At 42.2% G+C, this 24,946-nt stretch overlaps 1 protein-coding gene across 4 annotated transcripts in view; it reads right to left on the bottom strand.

The window, feature by feature from the left end:
* dcc (DCC netrin 1 receptor) overlaps positions 1 to 15,957 on the bottom strand; it is a 168,637-nt gene extending 152,680 nt beyond the window's left edge. For all 4 annotated transcript variants that reach the window (XM_028973635.1, XM_028973636.1, XM_028973637.1 and 1 more), the window contains exon 1: positions 15,842 to 15,957. In XM_028973635.1, coding sequence (XP_028829468.1) covers positions 15,842 to 15,932 — 91 coding nt within the window. In that variant the 5' untranslated portion in view covers positions 15,933 to 15,957. The remainder of the gene's footprint in view (positions 1 to 15,841) is intronic.
* Positions 15,958 to 24,946: the final 8,989 nt, after the last annotated feature.

Below are 24,946 nucleotides of genomic sequence, written 5' to 3'. Positions count from 1 at the left end.
GGGACTCCGGAGTGAGAGTGCCGCCTCACGGTTTGGTTTCTGGGCTTATCCTTGGACACACACAGACGATTATGAGTAGGAGAGTTCTGTGTCTTTGCCACAGGGTAGAGTGTGTAACTTGTGTGTTTGTGTGTACATGTAAAGTTGTTTCATGTCTCCGGTCTGCAGAAGTTCTTTGACCCCATAAGCTATCATGGCTCAGACACGGCCTCCATTCATTAAGGTATTGTTGGGGTTAAGGCCCTTGAAATGAATTTTCCCAGCCAGCAGGAAATAGAAGCACTGGAAGAATTGGAAGCACAAAGAAGAGGTCGGCGCAGCCGCCCGACTCAGTGCTGATTGAAGCGGGCGCGCGGGGAAGACCTTGCCTGGCGCTTTTCAATGGCTCCCCCGCCGGCTTCGCTTTTAATTTGTCACCAAAATGGATTAGGGGAGCACGGCCGGAGCAGATTAATCCCGCAGTGGTCCGAGAATGATGGTGGGGGGGGCCAAAATGAGTGTCGCACCCCCACACCCTGTCCGTCTGACCACCAGAGTCCACCAAAAAAAAAAAAAATCAATTTATTTTATCTGAACGCCCCTCCCTATCCCATTCCTTTTTTAGCAGAATGCCGCGGTTATACTTACCCCACAATCACCGTGATTGATTCCCTTATAAAACAGAGCAGGCAAATAATTAAATAGCCGACTAAATGTTCCTGCGCCCTGTGGCAGCAGTGGGGGGTGGGGTTACTGTTGTGGTGAATGAAATTGTTGCGTCACGGAGGCCACGATGTAAGAAATGAACAGAACACTCTCATTTACCCTGTACAAGCAGACTTGGAATAACAGATTTGAGTTTAAGCACAGAAAAACGTGTTAAATGCGGGCATTTTGGTTGCTGGTGAGGGGAAAGTGTCCTATTTCAAGACAAACCGCTGAGAAAAAGCCAATAATCATCTCCGCCGAGAGTTTTCACAGCCCTCATTACAACGGGTTACGCATTCTCTTACTTACTCTCCCCATTAATTCCTTTTTTTTGGCATCAAAAGAGAATTGAAAAGAAATTAAATTAGGTTGTTTTTTTTGGGGTATTTTTTTTTAGAAGGGGGGCGGACCCAGTCCGCCCCGCCCCACCCCTTCTCCAAACGCAGGAGAGGCTCTTCTGTCGGCTTGCAGATGGTGTACTTGGCAACCGGCAGGCGCCGTCCAGAAAAGCCAGTCTGTGGCCATTGTGTGCCACCTCCGACGGCCACACCCCACACCATAGGTGCCACCTCAACCAGCAAGGGGTCTCCACTGACTCAACCAGACACCAGACACACAAGCATGCAAAAGGCACAGTCACAGCATCACACGCCCCACCTGACTCCCTCGCTTCGAATCAAAGCAAACCGACGGCTCCAGGCTGAGGGATTTGGGGACAGAGGAGGGGTGTCACGCGAAATAAAACCCAGGGGAACAGATGTCTATTTCCTATCTGCAAACCCCTCCTGCTGCCCCAGAGAGCCTCTGTGATAGGCTTTCAGTCACCCTTTGAGATGCCGGGCTGCGGCCTCCCGGCAGGAACCGCGGTGCTCGGGCAATCCATTCCCCCCCTCGGCTCGGGACCCGAGTTTGATCGCCTGCAGGCCAGCCAGCCGGCCGCGGTACACACAAACAGGGCTGCAGAAGAGACCCTCATTTAAATTAAGCAATTGCTGCTGACGCATAATGACTTCATTAGCCTGGCAATATCAGGACCACCCTTAGGAGGTACATAATTACAAAATAAAGTAAATGCAAGTGGATGTTAGGGCAAGTTCCTGGAACATCTCCGAAGCAAAGCGAACAAACATGAATCTAATTTAGTTCTGAAAACAAAACTCAGTTAGAAAATACTGCTGCATAATGTATCACGGCGTGTTAGACCACAGCCTACAGACCATAATGTTGTGCTAATAGATGCAGATTTTTTAATATACTTTCATAGATCATAAACTTACATGCGTTTACCATGAGTGGTTCTTTACATTTACATTTACAGCATTTATCAGACGCCCTTATCCAGAGCGACTTACAATCAGTAGTTACAGGGACAGTCCCCACATGGAGCAACTCAGAGTTAAGTGTCTTGCTCAGGGACACGATGGTAGTAAGTGGGATTTGAACCTGGGTCTTCTGGTTCATAGGTGATTGTGTTACCCACTAGGCTACTATCACCCTACTTTCTGCTAGGCTTATGCTATTAAATAAAGTAAAGTGACTAGTGAAGAAAAAGGAGGATACTGAGAAGCACCAAAAACGGTAGCTTTGTAGAAATTTTGGAAATCAATTTTGTTTTCTCAAAGGAGGATTTGTCTTATATTCATGTCAATAGTGTTCAGGAGGTATTTATCTAATATATGGGAGGCATATTGCATTCAGTCAGGAATACATAATAGTACATTTTACTACATGCAGGCACATTTTAATACATGTTGTACTTGTACAACTATGTATTTGGCAAATAAAGAATATTGAATTTTGAAATTCTTGATCCTACCAAGGATAATATAAAACAATTGTGTTGCAGCCTTAGGCATCCAGATTTGAGCCTGTGGCTGAAGATTTATCTAGCATAAGCAACCTAACTACCAACAAAAATGGCGTGTCAGTGAATGAGCACACAGATGGATGGAGCGCGACAGAGATAGATAAAAGGCTGGAAAGCCCAACCTGGAGCCCCCAGCCTTTCATGTTTAACCCTGGGCTGGCCACACCATCTCAGCAGCCGGCCATTGTTCCCTTTCACATCTCAATCCTGCATTCAAAGAGAGGGGCCACAGGGGAATCAGACGGGCCCAGCAGGTCTGGGCTTCGTGCGTCCTCCACGTCACCACACTGAGCTCTTCAATAAAGCGTTCCAGGCTGTGGTACAAGCCCACCGTGCACCAATTACCCTGGCCAGATTAAGAACCCCCCCCCAAAAAAACCAACGCTGACATGAAGAGGTGTGGGACTGGAGCAGGCGGCGCAGTGTAGCACCACCTGATTACACACAAAACCGCCTTAAGCACATTAGACCTTATTATTCATTCCGGGTCTCCCAAAGGGCTCAGGTGGCTGACACTGGGGCCCACGCATGTGTGTGTGTGAGTGTGTGTGTGTGTGTGTGTGTGTTCACATAATCCCCACACCTTTATGCACGGCAGACCCAGCCAAATTAACACAAAATGGGTTTACTGACCCTCTGTGAATATCAGGACAATCAACGCCATTATAACTGCTACTGAAGACAGTAATTCTTCACAAGAGACTATAGGTTGAACACAGAATTTATCTTGCTTTCAACTTTAGCATGGATTAGAAAGTCACCGTGAACAAGTGTTCACCAGCAAAAAAAACGAAGGAGGTGCTCAGTGTTGCCAGATTGGACAGTTTTGAATTTGATATTTCTGTAAAAATTGCTTGTCAAGAACATTTATTATGTTAAGCATTTGCAACTGTGACAGCTGTTTTTATTCTACAATTGCATTCTGAAACAATTACGACCAGGAAACACTTGGTCACTGCTCTGAATGAATAGGGCATTGAAAATAGGGCTCTAAGTAAAACACCTTAATGAGAAACATGGTCATGTTTTAAAAAGGTGAATTTGCAAATGAAGTCAGTTTTGTGACATCGCCCTAAAGCACTGATCCTTCGTTGCTTTGTTAGCTCAAGTGTAATAAATGATCTAAAAGCCACAGTGCAATCTGAGGAGAGACAAGTTTGCAAGTTGATTAGGGATAGTGAGCATATAATTTAAGGTTTAATGGCAATCTGACGTGCGCATGATGAGACGTACCGCTTTACTGGAGTGTGAACGAAAGCTTAACCAAATCATTTGCTGGACAAAAAAGGGGCTCCTTTATTTCCATTTTTTCCTTTTTGGCAAACAGGTCATATCGTAGGTTTCAATCACCGTGACCACAATGAGCATCCACGCACAGGCTTGCCACGGTAATGAATTGTTTTCATTCGTCGCGGTCAGCCAAGCAGAGAACGCAAAAAGAGCCGAAAGGATGCGGCTTCTCTGTAGTGCACTCTACTTGTTAAATGCGGGGACCGCCTGCAATCACGCAGTTATATGCACAACGAGTCCTTCTGGCAGCCATTACTTCTGAGAAGATTGCGGAAGGCAGGACGGGAAATACGGGGTGGGGTGGGGGGACACAACCCTCGACACGCATGCATTACGAGGCAGTTCCAGATGGGCCCTCAGGCTGGTTTAGTGGTTGGTCAGTTGATGCCATCGGTGCTGACATTTAACTCGGCTGGCATGTCGCTCTCCCTGAATCTGACAGCACCCTCGGTCGGTGTGAAATTAAACTCACGCGCTGGACTGGGCTGTTAATCATTGGATAATGAATTAGCATTTTGCTTCATGAAGGGGCGCTAACCCGGCGCTGATGAAGGAGCTCCTTCGCCTCAAGACTTCATCACGGCAAAAGAGCTGGGAGCGGCCTGCTCTGGCGCTTTAATATTTACAATGAGGTGGAGAAGAAGCGCACACACACAAGTCAAGCCAAGACAGAGTACGACCAGGCCCTGGACAGATGGGGTAGTTAGTGGTTATTGTGATGGAAATTCGAGCTGACCCTTTGAACAGAAGGCTCTTTTCATGGTTCTTGTGTCATCGGCTCGTCTTTTATTTCTCCCAGTTCACATGATCAGAGACTTGCTTTTCTTTAAAGATTTCAAATCCCTAAAATTTGTAGCTGTTTTATGTGTGAACCTTGGTGCATGTTGGTGACTAAAAATGGAACGAAGGTTTCAAACCATTAATGTTGTTTTTCTCTACTAGACCCTGAATATATGTGCTGAGCATGTACCATTCAAGCATTCATGCACAAGAGACGTGAAAGATGCTGCACGGTGTTTGTGGTACAATCCTAATTACATAAAGCATCTTGTTGACTACAGACATCAGAAAAACTCAATCTATTTGTAAGTAAAAGTGTCCTCTATTCGTCCTGGTCTCTCTTGAATACACCACCACTGGAATACTCCAATGCTCTTCCATCAACGCTGTTGGGTAAAGGTCACTCACAGAATGCTCTGCTGAAGGTCAGCGACGTGTGGTTGTCTTCAGGCCCATATTATCGTGTAGAAAAGCTCTCTGCAGGTTATGTGAGACCATCGAAAGCTGCATGATGAGTAAAAGAAGGAGGATGCTTATGTCTAAAGCAGACATGCCTTCCGCTTTATCACCTGGATCTGCTAGTGAATATTGCACTGGCTGGTGAAAACACATCATCTGGATTTGGACACGGGTGTGCCAGTAATGCTGCAGTGTATTTACTTCCCTGCTTCGTGTGCCTGTGATATCTTCAAACCCCGCTGAGGTGATGTCTTAAAGGCCGACTTGTGTTTGTGTCAGTCGCTTCTCTCCTGACAGCTGCAGTCATTTCATGGATGGATGTGGTTTGATGAAAATAAATATAGAAACTCGTACACATCAATCCAGTCTCTACGTTTTTTGAGGCTCCCACAGATGTGTCTCTGGCAACAAATATTTATATAAATATATTATTTACCTTTCTTCCACAGGACTGAGAAAACCACCACTCCATTTAATTAAATCATACCACTTCAAGGCCCATAATAATCATTCTAAAGGCACAATGGAAAGACAATGCTGCTCAGTGATTGGATTTCATCATTATTCTATGACTCTACTGCAGCACTTACTTACTTCCCCAAAAGCCCAGTGGCAGATGTGTAAAAGTTAACCCCCAGCTGTCGCGTTCTTGGAAAACAACTAAAAGACTTGACTGCATTATACAAGGCTCTAAACTCAAACTTCAAAGACACTTGGTCCATGCAGATTTCTTCATTAGTTTCACTTTTATTGCTGAGTCTAGCCAGTCAAACAAATTGTACATTATTATTATTATTATTATAAACAGTGGTGGCCCAGCGGATAAGGAAGTGGCCCTGTAATCAGAAGGCTGCCGGTTTGAATCCCGATCCACCAAGATAACACTGAGTTGCCACTGACCAATGTTTTGGTCACTTCTTAATGCTGGCGGTCTTTTCACTCTAGTGGTAACATGAGATGGAGTCTACAAACCACACAAGTGGCTGAGGTAGTGCAGCTCATCCAGGATCAATGTGAGCTGTGGCAAGAAGGTTTGCTGTGTCAGTCAGTATAGTGTCAAGAGCATGAAGGCAATACCAGGAAATGGGCCAGTACATCAGGAGACTTGAAGGAGACCATTGGAAAGCAACAACCCAGCAGCAGGACCGCTACCTCCACCTTTGTGCAAGGAGGACAACTGAGCACATTACATCAAAGTTGGATCAGCCTGTAGTGTGTTTTTCCTCTATAAATTTGAGTGTGACTTCAAATCCAGACCTCCATGGGTTGATCAATCTGATTTCCATCAATAGTTTTTGTGTGATTTTGTTGTCAGCTCATTCAGCTATGTAAAGAATTTTTTTTTCTTTAAACTTTACTTTCCAAAATGTTTCATATATTTTTCAGCAATCACCAATATACGTGCACACATAGGTTTAATCCAAATTACACCCACACCCAGCCAACATAACAATGATTAGTAACAACTGAACAGTCAAATTGCACAAAACACGAACTTGAAAACCCAAACCCACACACACATATATACATGTACATAGGCACACACAAACATATAGACATATACAGACATAAAACACATTAAAATAACACACCCAGAAGAAGAACAAAGTATTTAATACGAATAATTAATTCACTCACATCTAGGATGTCTTATTTTTGTGTTCCCTTTATTTTTTTTAGCAGTGTATATAATACCTTTAAAATGTGTTATTATAATCAAAGCTTAATTTCCCCCTTATTTCCTGCTCATATTCATCCCAAAAATCCAATTTTCAGACCGGCTGAACTCTGGGCATTAGACTGCAATTTCCTGATGAAAAGTCATGAGATGGAGGAGATGCACGAGCGCCGCATGCTAAATGAGAGTTGTTGTGCCCTTGCCGGCAGTCTCTCTTTCTCGTTGTCTCACTTTCACACCTTCACTGACGGTCCGTCCCTACAACCACCACATAGCCCCCACTCTCTCTTTCTCACTCTCTCTCTTCCTCCCGCCCTTTTCCATCATGTCTCACCCCCTCTCGCGTGCACATCACCTCCGGCGTTGCTGCTGGGTGTTCTGCTCATGGTGTTCATAGCCCATTAATTACTGTAGCCTGACTACAGACTGTCTGCATAACTGAAAAGCTATCAGGTTTCTACCCTGCCCCCCCCCACGCTGGAACCATTGAGGACAAAATCTCCGCAGGCAGAAAAGAAAAAAGTCACCAATGAGCCGCCACACAGGAGTGGACCGCAATCTCATTCCCACGCCTGACTGGACTATTCTGCTTTCTGCTAAATTCTACCCAGGTATCACTGCCTCATCTTTTAAGTCAAGTTTCAATAAAAGAACACTGATAAGATAAGACAGGGGATTGGTCATTTTGAATAACTTAGTTGATGTGAAATTTCTGATTCTGGTGGCTTTTTTATTTTAGCTTAAAAAAAAAACAGTAAAACGCCAGTCCCAGGCCCAGGCAAATGGGGAGGGTTGTGTCAGGAAGGGCATCCGTTGTAAATTAAACATGAGCATAAAAATATTTCTCTTCAGCTGCTATGAATGCACCATGGTTTTGCGTTTGAATTAAAAAAAACTTTTCTTATAGATTATAAGCCTTTGGTAGCCGAGTATTTTGTCACGGAATTCCATGCTTCCCTCTTCAACCAAATCTCTACTGGAGAAGAAACCCTTATGCTGAAGAAAGCCGTCAGTGGATGATTCATAACAGCTCCTGCACACTATGCTGACTACCTGGCAGGACAGTTATCTTCGGAGTGAGCTATTCTGTGACAAACGCTGCGTGTGTCCGATAAGCGCCACACAAAGATTACACAACTCCAACGTGTGTTGGCTTACACATGCGATATGCGTGCGTTGTCCTCCAAGGGTGATGTTGCGGGATATCGAATGAAACACGCGTAAAAAAAAAAAGATAAATATACTAACCGTCCTCAAATAAATGCGCTGTCTGTGCACTGCGTTGAGTCTGCGTTAACTGAGGCACAGAAACTGATACACAAACATGACACCAAATGTCAATTTATGCAGTCTAATTATCAGCATTAAACCAGTTCTATAATGCACTTCTGGAATGGCTTAAAAATTACATGAATACATGTGCATGCATATAATCACCAAACTGAGTATGAAGGGTATATTGTGTTAAAGCAATCGGTACACTTGCACACTGGAACGTTGTGGATTGCTACAGTCTACCTGTCAACTGCTCCATTTTAATAATACTGAAGTCTAAACCTCTGGTCATGTTCAGCTGTCATGTCTTCTACAGACAATTATCAACGTAAATACATACTGGAAACTGTGTTAGAATTGATCATTTTTGGTAGCTACTACCCAACACAACATGATGTTAAACTGTCAGCGTGCCATATGTAAAGGCATTTTGCTGTCAGATGTGCAGACAGGCACCATATTCTGCTGTTTTTTTTGTGAGCTTGACAGACTTTTCAGATTTCCACCTCTTTCTACCCTGTGATTTTTCATAGCACTCTTCTGCTATATGTGCATTCCTTCAGGAGGGAAGTTAATCTAAGATACAGAAATGATCGTAACAGCATTGCAGACGTAAGAATTGAATGGTCTACCCTGTGTCTCTGAAAAAGCGTTTTGAAAGTACGACGCATCCCATATGACTTATGCCCCAATGTCAGCTGGAGAGGGAGCTTCTTTCAGGACATTTCCAGATTTTTAAAAAGCATAAAAGTCAACATATGCCTAGCAGGTATGGAACTGGCCCCATAATCAGAAGGTTGCCAGTTCGAATCCCAAACCGCCAAGGTGCCACTGAGCAAAGCACCGTCCCCACACACTGCTCCCCGGGCGACTGTCAAGGCTGCCCACTGCTCACCAAGAGTGATGGTTAAAAGCCGAGGACACATTTCGTTGTGTCACCGTGTGTTGTGCTTCACTTTCACTTCACTTTCAAAAACTAATCATGATTTTGTAAGCGTTTTTATAATTGTGTACCTCACAGAAATCAGACCACTTAACTGATGTTACTTAATTACAATAAACAAATCTTAAATAAAAATGCTTTATACATCAAAGCAACAGTGAATTCTAGGCCAAATTCATGCATTTCATTATTGAAATCAAAACTGTTTCAGTGTTCTTCATTCTAATTTGCACCATAATTTTTGGCTTTGAAGTGAGATCATCTCTTCAAAATCTATGTAAAATGTAAAAATTCCTTGTCTCAAGGCTTCTAAATTGCTCGAGTTATCCCCAATCATGAAATTGTTATGTCTCAAATCTTTGGTTCTAATTTTAACTGTTGACATTTGTAAAAAAGCAGTATTATAATATGTGCTAATTCCACCTAATTTCCCTGCAAAACTCAACATGTCACCTACCATCAGCAATGTTCTTCAGCTGAAGCGATAGCTGTCTCTAATTTGAGCTAATAGAGAATAAAATGGCACAGCCTGTGGCTCTGTCAATGCTGATGTATTTTATAATGCACGACTTAGATGTTTATTAGGACCCCAGAGCATATTTTTTTAAATGTCAAATGGTGTTAATGAAAAAAAAAAGGCTATGGAAAAAAACCACAGACATGGGCTGATGGGACCGTTAAAGTTTTCCTCAGTCTGCTGGAAGTACACACAAAACAGATCAATTCCTGCGCTTCGGACCATGGCATAGCCCCTACTGCAAAAAACAGGGGCACACTTCAGCTTTCTGGCCTCCGTCTGTGTGTTATGCCCATGTATGTCAGTTCTTGCTGTACTTAAGTAACCCTTTCAACCCTACTTTACAAAGACATTAGCTTTTTTTTAGATTTTTACTTTATCATGACAAATTTGTCTAGCCTATCTTCATATGAATGCATAACTTTTTAACAAATTATAACAAAGAAATGAAGATCTTGGCTTTACAAATATATAAATAAGTTATATAAATAAGAAGAATTTGACCACTTTATGGGTGAGATATACAGATGCCATATAGTAAAGGAAATTAATCCACATTTTTGTTAAAACATAAACTTGGACTGTTTTCATATGTCAGAGTAATGAAGGGTATTCTTTTTCAAAAGATTGCTGAGCTAAAAGTGAAATTAGAGAGGTTATCATGAAATGCGTTGATTAAGCTAGAGATACAAAAAGAATAGCAGAATATTACAGCTAACATTACTCTTTATACATAAGTACATTTGAAGGCAAATCCTTTTGCACTTTTCACTCAAGTGGCAGTTTAAAGAGAGCACTGAAAAATTATTGGTTTGTGCTAGGGCTGAAAAGATTATTTGAATAATTCGATTACAAAAAATGTTCGAGTAAAATTCTTTCGTTTAATTCACCAAAGTTGTATACGTGTTTCCGCCTACTGTGAAGGTGACGCATTTCCACCTATTGTGGAGCTCCAAAGCAGTTGCAGCCTCGTTCGCTTGTTTTACCTGAACCACATTTCAAAGATGGTGGAAATTGAAGATACCGGTGTGCGTAAAAGGCAAAACATGTCTAAAGTGTGGGACCATTTTACCATACCATAAAAATACGTTGTCAATGCTACAGCACCTGAACCGAAAACATCCTCACATGAACCGCAGTTCTCCAAGTGGACTCGGAGCTTCTACAAGGTATCGTATTTTTATGATTGCTAACTGATATGAACAGCTCTTCTTCGAACGTACATTATTTGTAATTATTGTAATTATTGTAGCCTGTGTTATGAGTCGATAGTGACAAGGCATGATAAGTAGCAAGAGAGCAATCTCACTCATGTAATTCTCCTCACACACACACACACACACACTGATAGGTTACATCTCAAAACATGCCTTACTTATACATAAGGTAGTAATAATAAATGCAACAGATGGAAAAATCTACATTCATTAGCATATAGATTTACCCAAGATGGCGCCGATGAGGTCGACTGCCGTCGCGACTGCTCCGACCCCGTTTACTTTGTTTTTTAAGCAAATTGTTATGAGTTATCCAATCAATCGATTAATCGATGAAAAAATCAACAGAATAATCGATGACAAAAATATTCAATAGTTGCAGCCCTAGTTTGTGCCATGTATATGTATAATGCTTAATAGCATTGCCAAGCACGCTGGCACGTTTGCTCTTATTAATGATTGATAGCCACACGTAGGCAAAACTACGACATAAAAGCAGCTGCCCTGTGATTAGGTAAATCATCACATTAACATTTTGCCCATATGGGCCAGTAAAGAGCGCGGAACCTCTGCGCTGTCCTCAGATTCCCTCCTGGGAGGAGGATGCATGACAAGGAGGCCTGCGAGCCATAAATACATGTCAGCGTTGGAGACGGCTGCCAGGAAAGACGACCCCTGAAATGGAGCGCTCTACCTCGCTCGCGCTTTGGGCACTCGGCCTGTGCAGATTTACAGGCACTTAAAATGATTGCTGATACCGGGTACGGAGATTTCAAGCTGTCCCCCACGTTCCCCTCCCATGATGAATTTTAAAGGCAGTGGGGAACATTTTTTACGGGGGCTCGTCGAGTGAGAGAAACAAAAGTAAAAAGAATTGCTTGTGATGCCATTAAAATGCTTGATTAGGCACAGCGCAGAATCCATGTCAGCTACTTTTATTACAACAGCAGTGTGGAAACATTGGATTACCATGGTTTTAGCAGCTATGATGAATACAAAGGCGGTTAAAAAAATCATTTTAAAACTTGCTCCAGCATTACGGGCCTTTAAATTTCTAAAGCTAAGAGTTGAAAGCAAGGTAAAATGAGCAATGGCACTTTGTGGTTAATGATAAATTTCTGATAAATGTAAATGGTTTAAAGGTAATGGAAAGTAATCAATGGTTACTTAAATCACATAGAATTACATAGAATTATGCAGGCCAGTAACCATGGTTACCTTTTCACACAAGTGCACACACACACACACAGGGCACGGAACTGAGCAGCATTGGATGGAAACTTCACCCACGAAAGATTAGCTCCACACACCCAGCAACACACAATGTGCCATGTTCAGAGCGAATTAAATCAGCAGCGCCCTTAAACACCCTAATTTCCGAGCAGGCACGCTAAAGTGTCAAGGCTGGCGATGCACAAGCAACTTGATCTCCAGCGGACAGTCTGAGTTCGTACACAAATGGCGCAGAGCACAAATGGCGCAGAGCACAACTGACGATGAGACTTTTTGTCAAAGTGCTGCAACTTCGCCAGATTCTTCGACGATTGGGTTGTCTGAAGAGCTGATGCAAACTGTCACGTCAGCAGAAACATCTGGCAGTGGTCCTTCTTCCCACGCTGCTTCAGCGCCACAAAGTTTCATTCGAAACATCCCTGTTCATTAAAGCCTTCTGACAAACCAGCCTTAAACCAGAGAGAAACAATGAAGTAAACTGCACACTTGCATGCAATCATTAACCTAGAGTTCAGGAAGAAAAAAATCATCAGTGGCCCACCCTGATCACCAGGATGACACCATATAAAGCCCTGCACAGACCTGTCTATCCATAATCACTTTTTTTTTCAGGCCACTGTTCTGTCCAATGTTGCTTCCCAGTATGTTCTGACATCCCAAAAACAATACACTGATCTTCACACTTGGAAACATGTGGAGGTAGACAAACCAGCAGCTCCACCATGGCTATCTACGCCACTGAAAACAGTCATTTGTTTGCAAGGGATCCAATCAGATCATTAGAACATCTCTATCTCCCCTAGATAAAAACAGGTCTCTGCAAGGCAGCAATTAATTCCACTCAACACGAGGGTGAAGAGTTGAAAGTTACCTGTGGCTTCTCTTCTGGGCAGCTCATATTTTACCACTGATGCTGGGCTCAAGTAGGATGTGCTCTACACAACATGCAAATTCCACAATTGATGGACAGTAAAATAATGGACAGCTATAATAATCATAAAACCGGCTCAGTCAAAATAGAATAAAGTTGAGTTTAATTGGATTTCCCAGACCAAGTAAGAAGCGTGCATGCAGATGTAAAGAGCAGTTAGTCATGTAATGGATTTCATAGTTTCCAGCACTTATACAACATCAATAAATTCTGGGCTGTCAACATCAAACAGAATGAAAATGTACAAGACGAAAAGCCAAGTCCATGTTTTTTTGATAGTATGCATTATAGTAATTCTGTTAAAATGAGAATAACTGGATTGTTTAACACTTTGTTTTAGTCTTTTGTGGCTAAATGTGCACCTTAGATTTTTATTTTTTTTTTACATAACATTAATTGTAATGAACATAATTCAGACAATGTGCAGTAAATGAACAGGTTGCTAATCAAAGACTTGCATTAATTTGCTTAGAACAAAGGGTTAGAACAATTGACTGACATAATTTTAGTCTGACCCAATCTTGTGACCAAAACATTCAGGAGGAGCCAGAGTTCATAGCATTAACCCTGCATCCAGACAAAAAAAAAAGATTTTAAATTGGCAGGCCAGCTGACTTCAGAACCAATGAAACACATAGTCTGGTTGGATTCTGGTTTTCCATCTTACTCGGAAGCACTCCATTCATTGTCTAAAGCTAACTGCATTATAATGCAGACCCTAAGGCAACAATATATACACACACACACACACACACACACACACACACACACACACTTCATTCTGTTAAATTGTTAATTGTTTAAATTGTAAATTTGTACATATATACAGATACATATTTATCTTATTTTTTACTTTCTGCCGTGACAAGTGCAATCTGGGACTAATAAAGGTTTATCTTATCTTATCTTACACACACACACACACACACACACACACATATAATACAGGCCAAAAGTTTTGACACACCTTCTCATTCAATGTGTTCTCTCTGTTTTCAGGACCATTTACATTGGTAGATTCTCACTGAAGGCATCAAAACTATGAATGAACACATGTGGAGTTATGTACTTAACAAAAAGTGGAGACCTGGCCTCCACAGTCCCCAGACCTGAACCTAATCCAGATGGTTTGGGGTGAGCTGGACCAACAAGTGCTAAACACATCTGGGAACTCCTTCAAGACTGTTAGAAAACCATTTCAGGTGACGACCTCTTGAAGCTCATCGAGAGAATGCCAAGAGTGTGAAAAGCAGTAATCAGAGCAAAGGGCGGCTATTTTGAAGAAACTACAATATAAAACATGTTATTTCACCTTTTTTTGTTAAGTACGTAACTCCACATGTGTTCATTCATAGTATTGATGCATTCGGTGAGAATCTACCAACGTAAATGGTCATGAAAATAAAGAAAACATGTTGAATGATAAGTTGTGTCCAAAACTTTCGGCCTGTACTGTATATATACACACACAAACATCACCAATCAAAAGTTTGGACACACCTACGTGTGGAGACTAAGGTGGGGGCATTTTGAAGAAACCAATAGAAACATATGAAATATTTTAGTAGCATGAGAAAGTGAAGTATGTTTTTTCAGAGTCATGGTTGCTTCGTTCATTATTGTCACCATCAAAAGTGGCTTCATGAGCTGAGTGAATGATGAGAACGTGTTCAGCATAACCCTTCAGGACTGTTGGAAAACCATCCACGTTCAGTCCAGCATTTGCTTGGAATGAGAAGGTGACGTGCGTCACCAGCACGTCACCCCACAGCCACGCCGCCGAGGCGGCCGCCGAGACGGGGAGAGGAAGATTCCCGCCGGGCCGCCGCGGTGGTGGTGGTGGAGGGCGCCTCTCGTGGCGCGACGACGGAACCGCAGCCCCAGACGCCAAACAGGTTCCAGTTAAGTTAAGTCGCTGCGTTAAAGAAAAAGAAAAACCCACGCACGTCAGAACGTGACTCGTTAAACGAAATCAGAGGTGGCTGTCGGGTGCATCTGTCCTGATTTAGATCCGAATAATTCACCTAGATGTGGGTGTCTGTGAGTGCGTGTGTGTGCGTGTGTATGTGCGTGTGTGTGTGATAAAACGTCGCTTAAAATGCACGGCACCGGCAACACGGATGAGGCATTCGGGACCGCGCACGGCGCTCCAGCGCACGGCAATTACAACCCGGCATTAAGTAAATGGCAACTCGTCCCGTACAAGGACCCGATGCGTTTAATGCGCAGTAAATCACAGGCGCGGTTTCCGACGAACGGCCACTAATTCATTCTTCTGTAATTACAACAAAACACGTCGCTTGCACAGTGGTAATACTCCTAGTGGGCAAATTATGCCTATCTTGTAAATAACTAAAAAAAATGGTCTTTATTCGTTTTTTTGTTTTTTTTTTGTTATTATTATTATTATTCACGAATTCAGAAAAGTAAGTGAGGAGCCTTGGCCGAGATTCGCATTACGAGGCGCCTTCCACGAGGCTGCGACCGTCGCCAATTAACCAAATCCCCCACGCAGCGGCCGCGCTGCCTTCTGGGTTTAAAGCAGGTGACCCAGAGTAACACGTTCGCTCCTTTTTAATTCATCAACCAGCCCCCCGGCTGCAGACCACCACCGTGGCCAGATGAGTCCGCCAACTGGGCCAAATTTCCCTCCACACGTTTCCCGGATAAAAGCACAACGACGACGATGCGACAATCGCCACGACAAAAACAGCGGCTGCGTTTGATTAAAAGTCCAGGTGACACAGACAGAGGCACCAGAACGGGAATAACTGGTGGTTTCCTGGTTCCGCAGAAAATAAATAAAAAGACCAAAAAAATAAAATCTAAAAAAGAGATGTAGAAAAAACATGGGACGCCCGCCATCATGCACAGGTGAAGAAAAGCGCACTGGGGCAGGACGGAAAGTGAAATAGTTCACCGGCACCACTTCTACCGAGTCCGGTCAAAAAACCCAGCACTTACCGGCAGATGTGGAGTCGCCAAAGACGAAGCATAACCAGGTAAAAACCGACAAAAGTCTTTTCAGCCAAATACATCCAGCGACACTCTCCATGGTTCCCTCCCGTCCCACGCTCACAGGTCACGGCGCAAAAAAAAAAAAAAAAAAAAAAAAGGAGAATTCAACAGAATTCAATTCATGAGCTCCGTGTGGACGGCAGCTGGAAACCGACAGACCCGCTGGAACTTTGCAGCGCTGAGCGTACTTTTCCCGGACGGAGCGGGGCTACTGAGCGCGGCGGTTCTCCATCGTTGCGGGGCTCCGAGCGGACCGGCGTGGGGACATGTGGGGTTCAGTCGGTGCGGGAGCTGTCCGCCGCTTCAGCGCGACCACGGAGCCGCCTGTGCCAATTCATTGATCTGAACGGGCGGCCGGGAAGACGCGGCGCGGATCACGGATCGCGGATCGGAGCGCGGACGGACTGGGGGGATCGGCGGGGTGAACTACACCGCCACCTCTGGTCAAAGTGAGAACTGAATCAGAGATTATAATAAATGAAGATGTTTAAATGGGTACTTTTACTTGAGTAGAAGTATAAGCAAAATAAAAATACTTTTACTTAATTAAATGTTTTCATTATTTTTCGACCTCTAAAAGCAACACAAGGCAAAAACCGAGAGAGTAAATGAGGCCAAAAGAATGTGTGTGCAAGTCCAGTCGGTTGTCTCGTATTTAATTTATTTATATAAATACATTTTTAATTATACATGATTCTCTGTGACGAGAATATATCCCAGTCATGCTAAATATAGATCTACACAACAATAAATAATTCACATACAATTACACTTATCTACAAATTTAATCCAGAATAGACATTAAAATTGTATGCATTATTAAAAATCATTGAATTATACATAAAATGGGTTGCCTTTTCCTTACTGTAGCTGGTAACATAACACAGCGTCTGCCACATACAGCTGTATTATAAGACACGATGCATACGTCTTTTGCTCACGTTCTCCATGTTGCATGTTATCATTCTTAATATGTAAGGAATACGCAATTTGAAGCAAATGCAAAAATATACAATTGTTGAAATACATTAAACAAATCCACTTCAAAATCTCAATATCTCTCCACTTAAATGCATTGTTTATGGGTGCAACATCATATGGAAAGTGTGTTTGGACTGTTCGAAATGAGATAGAACTATTTATTCACAGAACACAGAAATGAACTCCTAAACATAAACATAAATACAAATAGTTATACTGTGAAGTGAAAGTGATGGTCACATGTGAACCACAGTACAGCACCCAGTGCTCACAGTGAAATGAGGGAGCAGTGGGCAGCCACTAAAGGTGCCTGGGGGACAGTGTGTGGGGATGATACCTTGCTCCAGGAGACCTCAGTGTCACCTTGACGATTCGGGATTTGAACCCAAAACCCTTCGGAGATCGCTTTCTTACCTGCTAGCCAACAGAACATAGAAAACATGGTGAGATATCTACATTTGGTTTTGTATATTATTGCTTAAGTCATTGCACTAAAGCAGGACTTTAGTGCAAAATTGTAGGGGCTGTGGCAGTGCAGACGGTAGTCAGTGCTGTACAGTGCCGTACAGACATTGTACACAGTATACACAATAAAACCCAGTATATCTGGTAAACACTAGACATGAATTTAAGACATGAATGAAGCATCCTACATAAGGAGATAGGGTATAGTATTACATGTATAGAAATATATATATAAAAGACTTGGCAGGGGATTAAATAGATGAACATAGATGAACTGATAAAGAACAATTTATTTCACTGAAAATAAAAGCAGTACAACATGACCGCTGAGAAGAGGCTAAATTTACATTTTACATTTACAGCATTTATCAGACACCCTTATCCAGAGTGACTTACAATCAGTAGTTACAGGGACAGTCCCCCTGGAGCAACTTAGGGTTAAGTGTCTTGCTCAGGGACACAATGGCAGTAAGATGGGTTTGAACCTGGGTCTTCTGGTTCATAGGCGAGAGTGTTACCCACTAGGCTGCTACCACCCCAATTTCCTTTCAACTGGCAAAGAGGATCATGAACTTCCACATGAAAGTGAAGTGAAGTGATTATCATTGTGAAGCACTGCAGCACAGCACATGTCGCACAGAACAAAATGTGTTCTTTTAACCATCACCCTTGGTGAGCAGTGGGCAGCAATGACAGATGCCCGAGGAGCAGTGTGTGGTGACGTTGCTTTGCTCAGTGGCACCTTTGCGGTTCAGGATTTGAACCAATGAACTTCTGATTACGTGTCCTTACTGACTAGGTCACCACTGCCCTGAATTATACAGGTTATACAAAGCCATTTTAAGTTTTGCATCACTTTTATGCATTACAGTTTTCCTTTTGGTCTACTGATTTTGATAAACTGCATTGACTAAAGCATTTAAATATTAACCGGATACATTTTTTTATGAAAAGACCTGATTTCCAGATTCAGTTTTTTCAAATAATTTATTTAAACCACATTTTTGAGCACATTTTACACAATGACAACTTTCAATTAAATCATTACACTTCTTACTCTCTAAAGGATTTATTCCATTGTTTTCCATGAAAACCTAGCATTAAGGGCCAATTAATTCAGTGAAAGACCACCGTTCGGCTGTTTAAATCAAGACACTATTGACAGTTCTATTCAGGCCGTCCTTGTTTTGTGAGACTCAGCGTGTGTCTGATGAAGGGATATGATAAAACCAGCCACAGAGCCAGAATTGCCTAATAAGCTGTTATCAGGCACAGAATTAACACAGCACCAAGCACCAAATTAGCTGTGGTGTCAATGAGCTGTCCCGAAGTCCACAGAAAACCAGTGCAAACAATCTTTAATCTACCAGAGAAAAGCACAATAACGTGTCAATTAAGGGAACGCACGGGCTGGGGCACAGGCTAGGCTGGGAGGGAACGTCCGTTTTTCCACCGCCATGCAAGATGGCTATCTACTGAATGAGGGGAATTGTGTTGCAACAGTTAGGTTTTAATGGACTTTGACTGCTTTTTTTATGTTAATGCTGTATTTTTTTTGGTTATTTTTTTCACTCAGTGAGTGGGAGCAATCCTCTGACGGCTCATTGGCATTCGCTGTTGCCCGTAAGACCTGTGTCTATATTAGTTACAGCAGAATTGCGAGGTGGCACAAACTGCACCGCTCAGCTCCTTGTGTGATTGCTTGCCCTACTGCCTAACCTTGGCTAGTTGAGCGGTACGGCGGCACGTTGCAAATGGCAGCAACCAGTCTCATACAATGCAATATCACGGGCTACATAAAAGTAGCTGTAGTAGCGCTGTTTGTTCCGATGCTATTCGGCAAAGGCCGTCGCCATTTCATGACTGAATCTGGAGTACGTGTCATTTAATCATGATGCAAAATTAGATTCCAAACAGCAAAAAGAGAAAAGGTTTTGGTTTACCCACTGCGGCTCACCTAATTCGAAATGAGTAGTGGACATGAGGCACTGAGTTAATGGACTCCCAGTGTGAGGGGCCGACGCTAGCAGTGTGTGGAGACACTGCAGAATCTATGACACAACTAACCTCTGTATTTGGCACAAGTGCCCACTGAGGTGATTAGAGTTACTTTGGAGGGCCGGCCTGGTTGAAGTGTGCCCATTAGCACAGAGCTTTATTTAGCACTGCACCGCGTTCATTATTCTTGAGGCCAGGGCCTAGTCCAAGGTCCAATGAGCATTAATTATCAAAGAAAAACAAGAGCAGTATGTATAATTTAAAAGATTGTCTTGCTCTGTTAGTGACAAAGTGCACAATTTTTTCTTGTATAATATAAAGAACCTGGTAAACCAGTAGATTGCTCATCTGTGGTTGGATGTTCAGTGGTTTGGTGATGTTCATACCGGCATTGGAGGCAGGGAACTGTGGGAATAACAGGCAGAAGGTACAAATGTAATTTGGACTGGGAGCAGGACGGCTCCACTGGGAGACAGACTGGAGGGACCACTGAAGGCCTGCAGGTGAAAGGCTGTTTGACCTCTTGTTCACCTTGTCAAATCGCTGTCTGTCTTTCAAGTTTGAGGGGCAGCGGCGTCTCTCTTGTCTCTTTCTCTCACGCTCCCTCCCTCTGTCTGCCTGCCTCAAAACGTGGCCCAAATATATGTCCTTAAACTCCAATATCTGCTTCTCACCAGACATATCCTTTGCAGCCATGATTGAAATTTGTCTGTGCATGTAATAACTCGGCAGGCATGCTGGGGCGGTGACCTATACAGAGGTTTTACAATAGACATCCATTGGTAAATACAATTCCTTGAGCTAGGATATGAAATTTGACTGATGAATGGAATAATGGTTACAGCAAACAATAAGTCATAACCTTTTCAATCTATCCTGGCCAGAAAAAAAAAAAATTGGGAGGAAAAAAAAAATCACCATTCCCCTTGGGCCCTTTTTACACAAGAAAAAAGGTTTCACTTAATTTAAAAATTGTGGCACACTTTGTTAATCCCATACGGATATTAGCACACAAAAAAAAATGAAAGAGAGAAGAGTGAGAGGGAGTGGGCTCTCAGGGGGGAGGGACTGAAAATCTACCATAAGGCACTCGAAGCAGGGGTGTTGGCATGGAAATGAGTGAGGGGGGGTTACAACACCACAAAGTCTTCCAGACACCCCACTCGCCCTCGTTATTTCTCCTCTGTCAGGCCTGATTTACACTGCGGCCCCTGCTGCTTTTGTGAACACCTGTGTCTCGTGGCCAGACATAATTACTGCAGCCATGCCATTTTCCCCTAATAATGCCCACAATTTGCCACGCCTCTCCTTCCTTGGACAGCTGGCGCTATAGAAACGTGACAGAGGCCCAGGGCCGCCAACTCCCAGGCCCGGTCCTTTCGGACACTTGGGTATCCATGGTTACTCTCCAAGACTCAATGGCTGACAGTGGGTAATCAACGGTTCAGAGTCCACTTTCTGTCAGCATAAACACATTTTCAGACATAATCATTATAATTGGGAAAATTTGAAAAGTGTGGTCCACTAATACGACAATGAGTCAAAGTTCAGGCTGCAAAATGCAAAGCCGCATAAATATGCCCATAACATGCGCTTTTATCAGCTATCACTTACAGCAGGGGTCAGTGCTAGGCATTTCACAGGTATGTAGGTTATAATTTAATAAAACTGATTGTAAGTGTACATTATGCATGGTTACAGAGCACAGGTGTGTGCATGGTCACCTGAGAATGAATCTGATTTGTTCTGGTGCTGATCACATGTCATTCAATCCATAATCTGAGAAGACAAATGTGCCAACGTGAGTTTCAGAATTTTACATTATGCATATTCATGGTTTTTTGGTTTTACAGACATGTTATAACTATATAACTTTTTCATAGCCTTTTTCGCATCTTCTGGACAGCAATTGCTTTTGTGTTTCTGGCAACCTTTACGAGGCAAATTTATTGTATATTTTAAACATTGTCCTTGTTCAGTCTGCAACAACAGATTGTTGAAAAGGCCAAAAATAGGAAGATTTGACAACCAGTTACTTTTAGGGTAATCTGTGAACTGGGGCCTAATTTGATGGTCTGACGCATAATGAAAAGCACAAAAAAACATTTATGTGCATGTCCAAGTCCTTTATGTTAAAAACAGACTTCACACCAGTGCAATTTGGAAAGAGGTTGTCGTAATTCTTATATTAAGGGGTGTGTCTGGGGGCATAATGTGTAATGAATCTGAATGGAACTTCACCTCTAAAAGGCAGATGCGCAAGTTAAAGCTAATTATAACACTGAATCATGTATGTATGTAATTAATGCAGCTAAACATAAAAACTAAATCACACATCAAATATTTCAATGAATATGTACAAAATTCTGTTTAAAAAAATAATCCATCATGATGTGACAGAACATTTTCCTCTGTAGAATGCAGCTTTTAAAAAAGCACACCAAGCCACACCTCATTTAAAATAACCCTACTGTGTTCTGAAGCAACATGCCACCATAAATTAGGCAGACTGCACAAATGATCCAATTGAGGCTTGATGGTTTTAAAAAAAATTATAGCAAAAAAGTGCAATGTGCAAATGATAGGTTCTTACATTACATTCTTACCTATTTGTTGAAGTATACATTTACAATTGGATTAATCCTATATATTGCACCTTTTAAGGGCACCTCTGATTGTTGTTTCAAAATAACCGGTTTTAAATAACCCTGAAGTGTTATGAGTAACGACTGTGAATGATCAATGTTTTAAAAGTTTTACTTTACATTGACTTTGTTAATCAGAGTTTCTGTTGATTTACAGAAAAAGCCATCATAATTAAATAAGTATTGTTCTAATTTTATTTATGCATCCTCAGATGAAACAGAAAAGATTAATTACAGTAGATCTGACACAAAAAGTGGCACAAAACAATGCCCCCCAATTCACTTATTTACAACAGCAAGCAGTCCACCGCATTCACCAAAATTACTCCCTTAGGCCGAAAGTGGTGTGAAGTAACCATTGCAAGTAATAGTAATTAAAGTGTCTCTTCATTATCAGTGCTGTAATGGCTGTTTTAATCTGCTACTAATGTGCTGGTAGCCCTGGCCCCGTAGATGAGCACTCAGGGTCCATTTTAATCACATCAGTGCACCTCATATTCATGCTTGGCACTAAGCACGACACTCTCCTTGCTATGAGTAGAAATGAGCTATTCTGGCGCATATAGAACGTGCTTTCAGCTGTGCACTAAAAATGTTCCTCTATTAGAACGTGAAAACATAATGGCTTTGCCCACGATAACCTGAAACAAAGTGATACCCACCTTAAATAGCGTCCGCTGTAGTATAGAACCCTTCTAGATTCCCATCAAAGACAGGAGAAATTCACTTACCACCAGTGATGAATTGGTGCACAGAAGGCTGTTAGTCACTCTTCAATTATTTATTAGGCTTGTGCAAAGTAAATGTTCTGAACAAACACAACAACAGCGGCCCTACAGACCCCATACCTCAAATGGTCTGATGTGACACGGTTTGATAAAGTAAATGAGCCGTTTGGCCTTGAAGGGGTCTGGCCAATGTGTAAGGTCATGCATCCTCAGGATGCATCCTCATACATCCTCATACAGATTCATTCACTTGATCTACATTAAGTGCCAGATTAAAAATATTGCCAATTAACAGCTTTCTCATGTCTTGACTAAAAGCTGAATCTTTTTTCCCCTGAGTCCTTCTGAGCAGTAGTTCCAAAAGAAGTTTGCATGTTCTTTCCTTCCGGCTGCTCCACAAAATCCATGGATAGTGAATTTGTGATTGCCGATGGCATGTATTCGATTGAGAAGGACCAGTGTCCTCTCTAGGGGATGTTCCTGCCTCATGCCCAGAGGTTTCTGCGAGAGGATTCAGCTTGACTAGATAGATTAATACATTTCATTTCACATTTGTCCTCAACCGGGACAATCCTGTAGAGTGAGAAAGTCATTACACCTACAGTGAATATGATCAGTTTCATGAGCCTTGATTTACTGTAAGAGATGGGGGTCATTTAGCCTTGGCTGCATTTTTCTACTCTGTTGGTCTTATTGTAAAGGCCCTTTACATAATGTCAAAGCAGCGTATTGAGTGGACATTAAGCGATGATTACATTAGAACGGCAATCGTTCATGAATGCAAGGGGGGGAAAGCTCTCCTCTCTCCCTTCTCAGCTCTCTGGATTCACCTTCTAGAACAGCAATTTTCACATGTTGCTCTTGTGCTGTTTGATTCTTAAAATTGCTTTAATTCATTCACTCTTTAACCATTATGCTCCTTAAATGTGTTACCGCCAGACAAAAGTATGATATTGAGCTGTGTATTCTTATGTTTTTTTTAAAATAGATGATACTGGTATACTATATATAGTAATCTCCTGGTAACCAAATGTTTGCATTTAACAGTATTGATCTTATTGAACAGCGAGTAATCTAGCATGAGCACACTGGAATGTCTGCAAGTAGATGCAGAAACACACGGTTTTCACTCCCCTGTGAATCCATATTATCTCTGTTCTGCCACAACTGCTTATCTGATGGCATCTGTAAGGCCTGTAATGAGGAAAAAGCAGCAAAGTTTAAGCTGGCTTTAACTCAACAGCATGGCTCAAACAAAAGCCAGAGCATAATGCTCCTGGCCGTCTGTTCCATGACATGGCCCTGTCGCCCAGTAATCCCTTGCCCAGGCGAAGAGCCGGCGTGTGCAAAGTCGAGTTTAATCAGATTTCAAGATACTCTTTTCAAGATTCTCAAGATATCCTCCCACCTTCGATTCTCTCATCCAAAGAAACCTGTGTTTTGCCCGCCTTCCGCCAGGGTCTCCACATGCATTTTTCTGTGGAAGGCTCATTTTTATATTCAAACTAGGTGAGAGCCAGAGTGGCATCATTGTGTCTGAACATGAAAGGCACGATAAGACACACTAAGGCAATTTTTCCTCTCCAAAATGGAATCAAATTGCACAGTCTAAATGCATGTTAAACATTATTAAGTGTAATTTGAAATGTTTCTCTCTCTTTCTCTGCATATACCATTATTTTTCCATTTTCCGCTCTCTTTGAAAAAAAATGAAAGAAAAAAGAACACTTTCACAAGCCTTGAAGCAAAGTTGATGAGGGGAAACTGAAGCATTTCAGTGGAACCCAGAAGCAGACAATTTGACTTATTTCAGCCACGTAGCTCACCTGAACTGTACACGTTCTGCACAAAGTAAAAAACAAATTGCTGTACATTAATATGAAGAGGTTGACTGCCCTGCTTCTGGAGACTGAAGTCCATTCTATGTCCACTCTTTGCTTTCCAGCCTGGAGCAGGAACTGATAGATGAAATGAGGTGGAAGTGTGCAAAGCGGCATAGAAACATTCTTCCAGTATTTTTTCTGTATTGTGAATAGCAAAACCAAGTGGAGCACCTTGAAAATGGAATAGGATCAAAACACTGTATAGTAAAACAACAAGATTTATAATGTTCCAAAAAATGTATATATCAAGTGAAATAGTGGTAACCTGGGTCTGCTCACATCTCATACATACTTTAGGGGTTATTGTTCAGTTTAGGACTGGCACTTGAGATATTGTGGAGGAAGCAGATA

The sequence above is a fragment of the Denticeps clupeoides genome, chromosome 3, assembly GCF_900700375.1.
Source record: "Denticeps clupeoides chromosome 3, fDenClu1.1, whole genome shotgun sequence".
NCBI classification, from domain to species: Eukaryota; Metazoa; Chordata; class Actinopteri; order Clupeiformes; family Denticipitidae; genus Denticeps; species Denticeps clupeoides.
This window is presented reverse-complemented; position numbering and strand designations above follow the sequence as displayed.